Raw genomic sequence first — 14,557 nt, 5'->3', positions numbered from 1 at the left:
CTCATTGCTTGATTTTGCTCATAGGATAGTGTCACTCATAATCTTTCATGCTTGCCCATTTAAAGTTGGTTCTATATAAAAATGCACACATTCTACTTGCCACAGCTTGAGGGGCAGTGGTTGTGTACAACGGGACAGTGTACTTCAGCTGTATCCACACATAAATTACAGGACATTTAAAGGAGCACTTGTTTAGTGACCTACCTAATCCAGTGAGAGATTTCACTGAGCAGTTCAAAGCCGCAGCAGACGTCACAAAATACTTCTACTATGTCTGTTGTTAGTGCTTGTTAGAGGTTGCGGACTGGGGAAACAGGGCTGTGTGTTTTTCTCTGCACTGGAAGCCCCTTTATATCTAGTGCTTCACAGACTGTGCACATATATATGTGCATTAATTGCTTATCCTATAAAATACTATTTATGTATGGACGACATATTTTCAAAAGGGAAATGTTTGCATTACATTTGTTTAAGGTGTTTAACCCCATCGCTGCGGCGGCTATTCCGCCGCAGCGCTAAGGGGGAGGCGGGCCGCGCGGCGGTCACGTGCTTGTGACGGAACCCCTCCGTCACGGCCCGCGGGTGAGCTGTGCTTGTGACGGAACGGTTTCGTCACGGCCCCACCCGCTCTTCAGAACGTCTGCGCAGGCGCGGAATTCGCGCCGTGCAGGCGCGGCGAGCGGGCCGTGATAGAACCCTTCCGTCACCACTACAGCCCAACCGAGGCTCGTGACGGAACGGTTCCGTCACGAGCATGGGAGGGGTTAAGATGTTTCTAATACAACATATGTTTTTAAGTTTGAAAAGCAGAAGTATGAATTGCGGTTCAGAGATCGAGTATTTTTGGTATTTACGACTTTGAGCTATTGGTATTGTAAATGCCAATGCGTTTTATTTAGGTTTCTTTTTTTAAAACATAGATAAAAGGCATTGTCATTTACAATGCCAAAGTTTAAGCTTTTGGCATTGTAAATGAAAATGCCATTTATTTATCTGTTTTCGAAAACCAACACATGGATGAAGGGTTTGTCATTTAAAATGCCAATGGCTTCAACTTTTGCAAATGCGAGACCTATTGTATTGCAAATGCTTGTTAATTATAGTTATAGAGATCATCTGTCCAAAGAATAACACGGAGGAAATTGCACAGATAGATTTCACACATTCTGGATAGAATTAGTTACTGAAAACAAATAGTGAATATACAAGATAATTCACGGTGGCAGTATTCCACTCCCCGCTCCTTTTTTATTGATTCAGGAGAACTGTTCCACGAGTCCTTTCTTTTCTTTATTTTGTCTCCTTTTCTTTTAGAAATACTACTGGAACACAGGATATACAGGTGAGCGCAGTAGGCCTCATTTTAGCATGTAAAACGTGCTGAGCAGATAGGAGGGATACCCATGAGTAGATATTCGAGTCCTGAAGAAGGCCCCAGGCCCTTGAGGGCTCACGTTGAGGACTGAAACATGTTGGCACTATAAAAAGGGTACAATTGAACCAATTGAATTAAAAAATAAATCCCATTAGACACGATTTTATCCTATACCCCAGGTACTTTAAGAATAAACGCATGTTTGGGTATAACCGTAAGTAGGTATTTTTAACATCACCCATCTGGTTCCCTTCATGACCAGTTAATATTTTATATAAAAACTCCCATAACACCATTGATTGAGTCCGCCCAGGTAGTATCATCTTACCTGGGTGTGGAAAGACGCCAATGATGAAGTATGTCACAATAAGTGAATGAGGTGTCTTCTCCAATATCTTTGGATATTCCATCATACAAAGTAGTCTTTAGGAAGGATTGGTTTATCTAGGACTTTGTGAACACATTCCTTCATCCCACCTCCACCTCCTTCCCCCCGTTGTTGACAGTCTGTATATCCGTATGGGATAGAAACAGACAACAGCAGTTTCCTTTTGTGATAAGAGTAGCCAAAGGGCTACCTACTGTTAGGGTGCCTACACCCTCTAAGTGACCACTTCCTGTGGGAAGAGGCACTACCCTAGCCATGATGGGTTTTTTCTCCATCATCTCAAGATGGTGGATTTTCAGGAAAGGGGTTTACATCACCTGCCACAACTTAGGGGTGGTGCTGGCTGAGTGTGGACACTCCTCCTCATCTAACTATTTGTTCCACCTGCCCTCCCGCCTAATGTGGAGGAGGAGAGGGGAGCTGGCCTACCCCACTATGTGATGAAGCCTAGGCTGAACTTCAAAGGCAGCAACGCCTTTCAAGCTTCCTACTGTGGAATGCCATTCCGGCCTGGATGAGGTGTGAAGCACCTCCACCCAGAGCAAGCAGTGTTTCAATCCTCTGAAAGTGAAGGCTCTCACCCCAAGAGGTCAGGAACATGTTTGGTAGTGGCCGGTTGGCTATGACTAGTCAGAGACCCCACCAGTGCTTGGCAAGTTTTAAGGGGACTGTCTAAAGGGTCTCCTGTAGGCATTTATTAACAAATCCCACACTCGCATCAATGAGGATTTATTAAGACAAGATTTTGGTCCCACACATTTTAGGCTACAATGAAGCCATCATGGAGCTAGGAAACTTGTAATGTCAAGCATTCAGCCCATGTACTCTTTATGGCATCCATGTGCACTCAAAGTATCCAAGGATGGTCAGATGTTGCAGGGTCATATCTGCTCATGCAGATAGGACACCCATGGGATATAGTTACCCTGGTTTAGGAAAGTAAGGCCTGCAGTAGGGGTGTCTTATCTATAACTCATGCAGTGTGTATGGGCATGGTACACAGAGCTGTGTGCTGATTCGACACTTTGGTTTTCTCTGCACCAAGACACGCAGCCTGCAGTGGCAGTTTGCATGACCTTGGTGAGGGGTCTCTGGGGTGGCACAATTTGTGCTGCATCCCCAGTGAATCCTCTTTAGTACCCATGCCCTAGGTACCAGTGGTACCTTTTAATAGGGACTTACAAGTGTGGCTGAAGTTGTGCCAATCATGGTACAGTTTTGGGAAAGAGATCTGGCACTGAGAACCTGGTTAGCAGAGTCTCAGTACACTTACAGTTCGAAATCACATCAGGCATCAAGCAGAAAAATGGGGGTTAACAATTTCAAAAAGATGCACTATCCTACACTGACCATGCTCAAACTAAGCTGACTATATTAGTAGACTGGCACCCCTTAGTGCAAATTATCCAAGTAGTAAAAACGTATAAGCATATGAAAAAAATCCTTGTCAAAGAAAACTGTGGCTGAACCATAACTACACTGTGGCAACCACCACTGTGTGATATATATTAATATATGTTTCAACATTTTGGCTCACGCATGGGGAGAAACAGGCATCTAATTTTCTGGCTTTGACAAGGAGACTTTGCAAAATTATTCGCAAGGATGGATTTGAGAAGAATTAAAACAATAAATCAGGAATAAAACATTAATTGTCTTACACAACCATTTCTCGCAATCTGTACATAACATTACGCGTTTTCACCTTCATTCCTACCACACCATGTTCAGCATCTCTCTGATTCTATATACTCCCTCTTCTCTCACTGGACACACATACTTGTCCGTGTTTCATTATGTATAGATGTTTCCCTTTTATCGTTCAATACAACAAAACTTTCTGTGTACTTGCTTTCTCATTCTTTATACTTCACTCACCTTTCAGTATGTATACACACCCATCTATCATTCGATATTCCTAATGCAATCTCTCAATCTATACACCTTGCCCATCTTGGATGCTGTTCATGGCCCCATCTCTCATTCTGAACATCTTCCTTCTCTTTTGTCGTTCTGTATACCCTCCATCTATCATGCTGTCAAGTTCACCTATCTCTCGTTCTGTACACTTGCCTTTCCTGGTGCTGTACGTCTCACTTTCTCTTACTCTTTGCACATTCGTTCCCTCAGCTGTACAAGTCACTGACCTCTTATTTTGTATGCCTTCCTAGTTTCATTCAGCACACATTATCCATCTCTCATTCTGTATGCCAACCTTGTCTCATTCAAGTATCTCTCATTATGTTCACCTTCCTTGTCTTACTCTGTACACCTTAACCATCTCTCATTATGTACAGCTTCCTTGTCTCGATCTGTACACCTTATCCATATCTCATTCTGTACACCTTTCATGTCTCATTTTGTACACCTTACCATCTCTCATTATGTACAGCTTCCTTGTCTCATTCTGTACACCTTATCCATATTTCATTCTGTACACCTTTCATGTCTCATTTTGTACACCTTACCATCTCTCATTATGTACAGCTTCCTTGTCTCATTCTATACACCTTATCCATCTCTCATTATGTACACCCACCTTCCTCGTCTGATTTCGTACACCTCAATCATCTCTCATTATGTACACCTTCCTTGTCTGATTCTGTACACCTTATCCATCTCTCATTAGCTGCACCTTCCTTGTCTCATGCTGTACACCTTAACCATCTCTCATTATGTTCACCTTCCTTATCTTACTCTGTACACTTTAATCTTCTCTCATGTTCACCTTCCTTGTCTCATTCTGTACACCTTATCCATCTCTCATTATCTGCACCTTACTTGCCTCATTCTGTACACCTTATCCATCTCTCATTGTGCACACCTTCTTGTCTCATTCTGTACACCTTAACCATTTCTTATTATGTACAGCTTCCTCGTCTCATTCTGTGCACCTTAACCATCTCTCGCTATGTACACCTTCCTCATCTCATTCTGTACACCTTAACCATCTCTCATTATGTACACCTTCCTTGTCTCATTCTGTACACCTTAACCATCTCTCATTATGCACACCTTACTCATCTCATTCTGTGCACCTTAACCATCTCTCACTATGTACACCTTCCTCATCTCATTCTGTACACCTTAACCATCTCTCATTATGTACACCTTCCTTGTCTCATTCTGTACACCTTAACCATCTCTCATTATGCACACCTTCCTCATCTTATTCTGTACACCTGAAGCATCTCTCATTATGTTCACTTTCCTTATCTTACTCTGTACACTTTAATCTTCTATCATTATTCACACCTTCCTCGTCTCATTCTGTACATCTTAACCATCTCTCATTATGTACACCTTCCTCATCTCATTCTGTGCACCTTAGCCATTTCTCATAATGCACACCTTCTTGGTCGCATTCTGTACACCTTAACCATCTCTTACTATGTACACCTGCCTTGTCTCGTTCTGTACACCTTATCGATCTCTCATTATGTACACCTTCCTCGTCTCATTCTGTACACCTTAACCATCTCTCATCATGTACAGCTTCCTTGTCTCAACCTGTACACCTTAACCATCTCTCATTCTGTACACCTTATCCATCTCTCATTATGTACACCTTCCTTGTCTCATTCTGTACACCTTATCCATCTCTCATTATGTTCACCTTCCCTATCTTACTCTGAACACTTTAATCTTCTCTCATTATGTTCACCTTCCTCGTCTCATTCTGTACACCTTAATCATCTCTGATTATGCACACCTTCCTTGTCTCATTCTGTACACCTTAACCATCTCTCATTAATACACCTTCCTTGTCTCATTCTGTACACCTTATCCATCTCTCATTATGTACACCTTCCTTGTCTCATTCTGTACACCTTATCCATCTCTCATTATGTTCACCTTCCCTATCTTACTCTGTACACTTTAATCTTCTCTCATTATGTAAACCTTCCTCGTCTGATTCTGTACACTTTAACCATCTCTCATTATGTACACCTTCCTTGTCTCATTCTGTACACCTTAACCATCTCTCATTATGTTCACCTTCCTTGTCCCATTATGTGTACACATTAATCTTCTATCATTATGTTCACCTTCCTTGTCTCATTATGTATACCTTATCCATCTCTCATTATGTACACCTCCTCGTCTCATTCTGTGCACCTTAACCATTTCTCATTATCCACACCTTCTTCGTCGCATTCTGTACACCTTAACCATCTCTTACTATGTACACCTTCCTTGTCTCATTCTGTACACCTTATCCATCTCTCATTATGTACACCTTCCTCATCTCATTCTGTACACCTTATCCATCTCTCATTATGAACACCTTCCCTATCTCATTCTGTGCACCTTAACCATCTCTCATTATGTTTACCTTCCTCGTCTCATTCTGTACACCTTATCCATCTCTCATTATGCACACCTTCCTAGTCTCATTCTGTACACCTTAACCATCTCTCATTATGTTCACCTCCTCATCTCATTCTGTGCACCTTAACCATTTCTCATTATGCACCCCTTCTTCGTCGCATTCTGTACACCTTAACCATCTCTCATTATGTTCACCTTCCTTGTCCCATTATGTGTACACTTTAATCTTCTATCATTATGTTCACCTTCCTTGTCTCATTATGTATACCTTATCCATCTCTCATTATGCACACCTTCCTTGTCTCATTCTGTACAACTTAACCATCTCTCATTATGTACACCTCCTCATCTCATTCTGTGCACCTTAACCATTTCTCATTATGCACACCTTCTTCGTCGCATTCTGTACACCTTAACCATCTCTTACTATGTACACCTTCCTTGTCTCATTCTGTACACCTTATCCATCTCTCATTATGTACACCTTCCTCTTCTCATTTTGTACACCTTATCCATCTCTCATTATGAACACCTTCCCTATCTCATTCTGTGCACCTTAACCATCTCTCATTATGTTTACCTTCCTCGTCTCATTCTGTACACCTTATCCATCTCTCATTATGCACACCTTCCTTGTCTCATTCTGAATACCTTAACCATCTCTCATTATGTACACCTCCTCATCTCATTCTGTGCACCTTAACCATTTCTCATTATGCACACCTTCGTCGCATTCTGTACACCTTAACCATCTCTCATTGTGTTCACCTTCCTTGTCCCATTATGTGTACACTTTAATCTTCTATCATTATGTTCACCTTCCTTGTCTCATTAGGTATACCTTATCCATCTCTCATTATGCACACCTTCCTTGTCTCATTCTGTACAACTTAACCATCTCTCATTATGTACACCTCCTCATCTCATTCTGTGCACCTTAACCATTTCTCATTATGCACACCTTCTTCGTCGCATTCTGTACACCTTAACCATCTCTTACTATGTACACCTTCCTTGTCTCATTCTGTACACCTTATCCATCTCTCATTATGTACACCTTCTTCGTCGCATTCTGTGCACCTTAACCATCTCTTACTATGTACACCTTCCTTGTCTCATTCTGTACACTTTAACCATCTCTCATTATGTAACCTCCTCATCTCATTTTGTACACCTTATCCATCTCTCATTATGAACACCTTCCCTATCTCATTCTGTGCACCTTAACCATCTCTCATTATGTTTACCTTCCTCGTCTCATTCTGTACACCTTCTCCATCTCTCATTATGCACACCTTCCTTGTCTCATTCTGTACACCTTAACCATCTCTCATTATGTACACCTCCTCATCTCATTCTGTGCAGCTTAACCATTTCTCATTATGCACACCTTCTTCGTCGCATTCTGTACACCTTAACCATCTCTCATTATGTTTACCTTCTTCGTCGCATTCTGTACACCTTAACCATCTCTTACTATGTACACCTTCCTTGTCTCATTCTGTACACCTTATCCATCTCTCATTATGTACACCTTCTTCGTCGCATTCTGTGCACCTTAACCATCTCTTACTATGTACACCTTCCTTGTCTCATTCTGTACACTTTAACCATCTCTCATTATGTAACCTCCTCATCTCATTTTGTACACCTTATCCATCTCTCATTATGAACACCTTCCATATCTCATTCTGTGCACCTTAACCATCTCTCATTATGTTTACCTTCCTCGTCTCATTCTGTACACCTTATCCATCTCTCATTATGTACACCTTCCTCTTCTCATTCTGTACACTTTAACCATCTCTCATTATGTAACCTCCTCATCTCATTCTGTACACCTTATCCATCTCTCATTATGAACACCTTCCCTATCTCATTCTGTGCACCTTAACCATCTCTCATTATGCACACCTTCCTCTTCTCATTCTGTACACTTTAACCATCTCTCATTATGCACACCTTCCTCGTCTCATTCTGTACACCTTATCCATCTCTCATTATGTTCACCTTCTTCGTCTCATTCTGTACACCTTATCCATCTCTCATTATGTTTACCATCCTTGTCTTACTTTGTAGACGTTGATCATCTCTCATTATGTACACCTTCCTTGTCTCATTCTGTACACCTTATCCATATCTCATTCTGTACACCTTTCTTTTCTCATTTTGTACACCTTAACCATCTCTCATTATGTTCACCTTCCTTGTCCCATTATGTGTACACTTTAATCTTCTATCATTATGTTCACCTTCCTTGTCTCATTATGTATACCTTATCCATCTCTCATTATGCACACCTTCCTTGTCTCATTCTGTACAACTTAACCATCTCTCATTATGTACACCTCCTCATCTCATTCTGTGCACCTTAACCATTTCTCATTATGCACACCTTCTTCGTCGCATTCTGTACCCCTTAACCATGTCTTACTATGTACACCTTCCTTGTCTCATTCTGTACACCTTATCCATCTCTCATTATGTACACCTTCCTCTTCTCATTTTGTACACCTTATCCATCTCTCATTATGAACACCTTCCCTATCTCATTCTGTGCACCTTAACCATCTCTCATTATGTTTACCTTCCTCGTCTCATTCTGTACACCTTATCCATCTCTCATTATGCACACATTCCTTGTCTCATTCTGAATACCTTAACCATCTCTCATTATGTACACCTCCTCATCTCATTCTGTGCACCTTAACCATTTCTCATTATGCACACCTTCGTCGCATTCTGTACACCTTAACCATCTCTCATTGTGTTCACCTTCCTTGTCCCCTTATGTGTACACTTTAATCTTCTATCATTATGTTCACCTTCCTTGTCTCATTAGGTATACCTTATCCATCTCTCATTATGCACACCTTCCTTGTCTCATTCTGTACAACTTAACCATCTCTCATTATGTACACCTCCTCATCTCATTCTGTGCACCTTAACCATTTCTCATTATGCACACCTTCTTCGTCGCATTCTGTACACCTTAACCATCTCTTACTATGTACACCTTCCTTGTCTCATTCTGTACACCTTATCCATCTCTCATTATGTACACCTTCTTCGTCGCATTCTGTGCACCTTAACCATCTCTTACTATGTACACCTTCCTTGTCTCATTCTGTACACTTTAACCATCTCTCATTATGTAACCTCCTCATCTCATTTTGTACACCTTATCCATCTCTCATTATGAACACCTTCCCTATCTCATTCTGTGCACCTTAACCATCTCTCATTATGTTTACCTTCCTCGTCTCATTCTGTACACCTTCTCCATCTCTCATTATGCACACCTTCCTTGTCTCATTCTGTACACCTTAACCATCTCTCATTATGTACACCTCCTCATCTCATTCTGTGCAGCTTAACCATTTCTCATTATGCACACCTTCTTCGTCGCATTTTGTACACCTTAACCATCTCTCATTATGTTTACCTTCTTCGTCGCATTCTGTACACCTTAACCATCTCTTACTATGTACACCTTCCTTGTCTCATTCTGTACACCTTATCCATCTCTCATTATGTACACCTTCTTCGTCGCATTCTGTGCACCTTAACCATCTCTTACTATGTACACCTTCCTTGTCTCATTCTGTACACTTTAACCATCTCTCATTATGTAACCTCCTCATCTCATTTTGTACACCTTATCCATCTCTCATTATGAACACCTTCCATATCTCATTCTGTGCACCTTAACCATCTCTCATTATGTTTACCTTCCTCGTCTCATTCTGTACACCTTATCCATCTCTCATTATGTACACCTTCCTCTTCTCATTCTGTACACTTTAACCATCTCTCATTATGTAACCTCCTCATCTCATTCTGTACACCTTATCCATCTCTCATTATGAACACCTTCCCTATCTCATTCTGTGCACCTTAACCATCTCTCATTATGCACACCTTCCTCTTCTCATTCTGTACACTTTAACCATCTCTCATTATGCACACCTTCCTCGTCTCATTCTGTACACCTTATCCATCTCTCATTATGTTCACCTTCTTCGTCTCATTCTGTACACCTTATCCATCTCTCATTATGTTTACCATCCTTGTCTTACTTTGTAGACGTTGATCATCTCTCATTATGTACACCTTCCTTGTCTCATTCTGTACACCTTATCCATATCTCATTCTGTACACCTTTCTTTTCTCATTTTGTACACCTTAACCATCTCTCATTATGTACAGCTTCCTTGTCTCATTCTGTAATCCTTATCCATCTCTCATTATGTACTCCTTCCTCGTCTCATTCTATACACCTTCTCCGTCACTCATTATGTACGCCTTCTCTGCATCATTCTGTTCACCTTAGTCATCTCTTGTTCTATAAGCCGTCCTAGTCTCATTCTGTACACCTTATCCCTCTTTCGTCCTGTGCACCCTCCTTCCTTTTCCTTCGGTTATTCTGAACACTTTACCCCTCTCTCAATATGTATGCCTCCCTTGCCTCACATTTTCTGCCGCTTTCCTCTCCCAATCGGTAAACTTTCCTTGCTTCATCCTGTACATATTGGTAATATTTATTTCTGTACGCCTCCACTTTATCATTGCTCACCTCAGCAAACTCTCACTCTTTACTTCACAACTCGTTCTCTACAATTTCTTTCCATCACCTATCTCTCAGTCCGTAGACCTCCCTTCTCTCAATATTTGCACCTAAACCATCACTCCTTGTATAACCAACCATTCCTTATTATCTACAACTCACCCATCGCTCTTTCTGTACACCTCATCCGCGTTACTTTCTTTATGGCCCACTTTTCCCTTAATGCACAAGTGTATACACCTCACCCCTCTCTCATTCGGGAATCCTCCTTTCTCTCATGCTGCAACCGTACAGCCTACGCATCTCACTTTCTAAATGCCCTTTTCTCTCTTCCTGTAACCCCCAGCAATCTTTTATTCTGCACACCTTCCCCAACTCTCATTCTGTAAATCTTCCTCCCAGCTTCTCTACGTTTCAGTTACTCTCATTCTAGACACTTTTTTATTCTGTACTATGTCCTTCTCTCATTCTTTACATCTCGTACACCTCATTCTCTACTGTTCACTCATCCATCATCTCATAGTTTGTATATCTTCCTTCCCTCCATCCATCTCCTACTCTGCACACATTCTTTGACTCAATGTCTGCGCCTCAGCCATCTTTCGTTCTCTTTTCTTCATTTATCTAGCATCTTTACTTTTGTATAACTGCCTTCTCCATTATCTGCACCCTAGTCATCTTTCATTCTGTACACATACCTTCTCTCATTCTCTACATCTCAGCCATCTTTCATTCCGTATATCTTACTTCACTTATCTACACCTCAGGCATTTTTCATTCTGTACACCTATATTCTCTCATTCTCTGTATCTCAGTCATCTTTATTCCGCACATCCTCCTTATTCCATCCTCTAAACCTCACTCGTTTTTCATTCTATGCATCTTCCCTTCCTTCCCTAATTCTCTACATGTGAGTCATTTTTCACTCTGTATACCTTCCTTCTCTCAGTCTCTGTACTTCGGGCATATTTCATTCTGTGCACCTATGTTCCCTCATTTTCTGTACCTCAAACATCTTCTTTCTCCCGCCCTCCATACCTTACTCATGTTTCATTCTTTACCTCTTCCTTCTTTCATTATCTACACCTAGTCATCGTTCATTCCGCATACCTACCTTCTCACGTCCTCTGCGCCTACTTTCTCTCACACTCTGTAACTCACTCATTTTGTATAACACCCTGTCCTTGTTTTGCCTTCCCTCCATCCTGACATCTCCTCCATCTCTCCCTCAACAACTCGCCCTTTCAATCTATTTAGCCCTCCATCTTCGGAGTGACCGCGTCACTTTCGTTTTCTTTGGCATGTCTTTCACTTTTATTCTGAGACCTAGTGCGTCTGTGATTCTGCACAGCCCTACAATGCCCCCGTGCCACTGGCATTCCCTGGAATTCAGTCCTTCGGTCCTGCACCCCTCTCTCGGCTCCAGTCCTGCTGTCCCGTCTCTCATCTCATTCTGTTCACCCTTCCCTTTGCCATGCTGTACCCCACCGCTTACGTACCCCTCCCTCTAATCTCGTGCTGTGCACCCCCCCTCTCATTTGGTACGTGCCCACCTTCCTAATCTGTGCCCCCTTTTCTAGGTCTGTTCCCCCTCCTCTACACTAATCTCCTTTCATACACAGACACATACACAGACTGCCATTTCTCATATTTTTTATTATTATTGTTGTCAATGTAATTTATTAAGAAGACTGCTGTTTATATATTTTGTGAATGATCTCCATTTTGATTGAAAAAAAAGAACTACTACGACAGACTGCAGCCATGTACATCTGTATCTCACCGGGGCCTACGCCACCCCCTCCTTTGCAAACACATCCTTCTCGCTTTGTACTTCAACCTTCACCGCTTCTGCACTTTCCCTTTCTGCCGCACTCTGCACTTCCCCTTCACGCTGTCTTGCTCCCAACAACAACTACCCTCACTCCAACATCCCCCCATCCATTCCTCTCAACTCCCTCCTTCCTCGACAGCCCCCCTCCCGTATCCCAGCTCGGGACTCCCACGCTTGCTACCCCCTCAGGCACACTGCGCCCCACCAGTGCTTAGGGCCCCCTGGTTTCCCGGTCCTCCGCAGCCTGCTCGCCTCTTGGAGCCGCCTCGGTTGTATACATGTCACCTCTCTGTGCCCCCAGAGACGCGGCTGCAGCAGCACTGCAGATTCCCCCACGCCTCACCCCGGGCCAGCCTGGCGAGAGGCTGTCCCTGCCCCAGCCCTACCAGGGGCTGGCAGGGGCAGCAGTCCGTGCCTCCAGGGCAGCCTGGCGTTGAAAACATGCTCTCTAGTAACACCCCGCCTCCCTCGCCCCGTCCCGCCGCAGTTACCTGTCAGCGTGTTTCCCCGTCCATGGAAGGCAGGAGGGGGTGGGGAAGGAGGTGGATTTCCTCTCGGTGTAGCCCCCCAGGGCCTGTCTGAGCATCTGTGGCCCGGGGTAGGTCGGTCCGGAGACTGGGGAGCGACCGCGGAGCAAGGGCTGCAGTGCTGCGGCGGCGGCCGGTCAGAGCAGCCAGGGGTGACGGGCCAGAGAGAGAGAGGGGGAGGAAAGAGAGAGAGAGAGAGAGAGAGGAAAGAGAGAGAAGGGGGAGGGGGGAGAGAGAGTGAGAGGAGGAAAGAGAGAGAACGAGAGAGAGTGGAGGAAAGAGAGAGCGGAGTAAAGAGAGAGGGGGGTGAAGTGAATGAATGAATGAGAGATAGAGAATGCAGTCTAGAGGAGCAGGGACAAACGGGAGAGAGACCTGGACCAGAGGCAAGTGAGAATGGGGCAAGCCAACCAAAGGGGAAAGAGAGTGACAGTGGATATGAGCGGGAGTGTGAGAGAAGTGAGAGTTGAGAGGAAGGGGAGAGAGAGGAGGCGGAACTGGTCGCACCCGCGAGCGACACCTCTGAACATGGACACGGCGCAGCCTCTTGGAGACCGTGTTCGCCCCCGAACAGTGCCAGTACCAAGGCTGCCCAGGGGAGGAGGGGTGCAGAAGAGGAAATGGTCTGGGAGAGAGGGGAGGGGGAGAGAGAGCGGCACAACAGAGTAGGCGAATGCAGAGAGGCAAAGGGAGATAACCCTCTCCCGAGACAGGACATGTAGTAAAACCTGCCTCTGCAGGTTCAATGCACAAATGGCAAAATATGCTCCGCGGTGCAGAACGTGCATGTAAAGTCTTACACTGATGTGCTTGCTTCTACACTACATAAAAGCATGGAGCCCTCTGGGAAAAGTCTGATTAAAAGACAAAGACTATGAAAAGAGCCCCAGCAAAGATGCATGCGCTCGGAAACATTCTAGACACATGGTTGATGGTTGATCAGTGCTATCACGACGGAGACCAGGACGAACTAGAAAACGTACTACGATCTCCGGGATGGAGTTAAAGTGCATCTCCAAATTTGAATCTCCGCCTTCTTTTTCTTAAATGCCTTTTTACATCGAAGGTCCATATTTTAATACAGGTAGAATTATTATAAAATACAGAAATAGGTACACTAAATTTCATTCAGGCTTATATGTAACCTCACATACTGATCGTTTCACACCAATCTGTTTCAAGGATCAAAGAAAAGTCTGACTGTTAGCGCGTTGCACTATCCCCTGCTTACAGTAATCCCTTGGTGACCGATTTGAGCACAATTTAGATCACATACTCTTCAAAATGAAGCTGCGACATCTTAATAGTTAAGCCTTTCTGAGACTGGGAGGCAGACGACTTCAAGGTCTTCCTGATACCCCTGCGCACAGCAATATATATGACCTCATGCCCGCCAACCCTTCCTGCCCATGCCACTAACCAACCATGAATTGGGCCTAACGTTACATACAAATGCAGGTTACCCCCACAGCAAATGGAATACAGAAATTCCTTTTCTCTTACTTCATTCTCCGTCTCAATCCACTCTCTAACA

The 14,557-nt window shown here is 43.4% G+C and overlaps 1 protein-coding gene across 1 annotated transcript in view; it reads right to left on the bottom strand.

The window, feature by feature from the left end:
• IFITM10 (interferon induced transmembrane protein 10) overlaps positions 1 to 13,193 on the bottom strand; it is a 152,730-nt gene extending 139,537 nt beyond the window's left edge. Inside the window, exon 1 of the mRNA XM_086958935.1 lies at positions 12,988 to 13,193. Within this exon, the coding sequence (XP_086815061.1) occupies positions 12,988 to 13,082 (95 nt within the window). The 5' untranslated portion in view covers positions 13,083 to 13,193. The remainder of the gene's footprint in view (positions 1 to 12,987) is intronic.
• Positions 13,194 to 14,557: the final 1,364 nt, after the last annotated feature.

The sequence above is a fragment of the Lissotriton vulgaris genome, chromosome 2_1, assembly GCF_964263255.1.
Source record: "Lissotriton vulgaris chromosome 2_1, aLisVul1.2, whole genome shotgun sequence".
NCBI classification, from domain to species: Eukaryota; Metazoa; Chordata; class Amphibia; order Caudata; family Salamandridae; genus Lissotriton; species Lissotriton vulgaris.
Note: the sequence above shows the minus strand (reverse complement) of the source record. Positions and strands in the feature narration are given on the sequence as shown.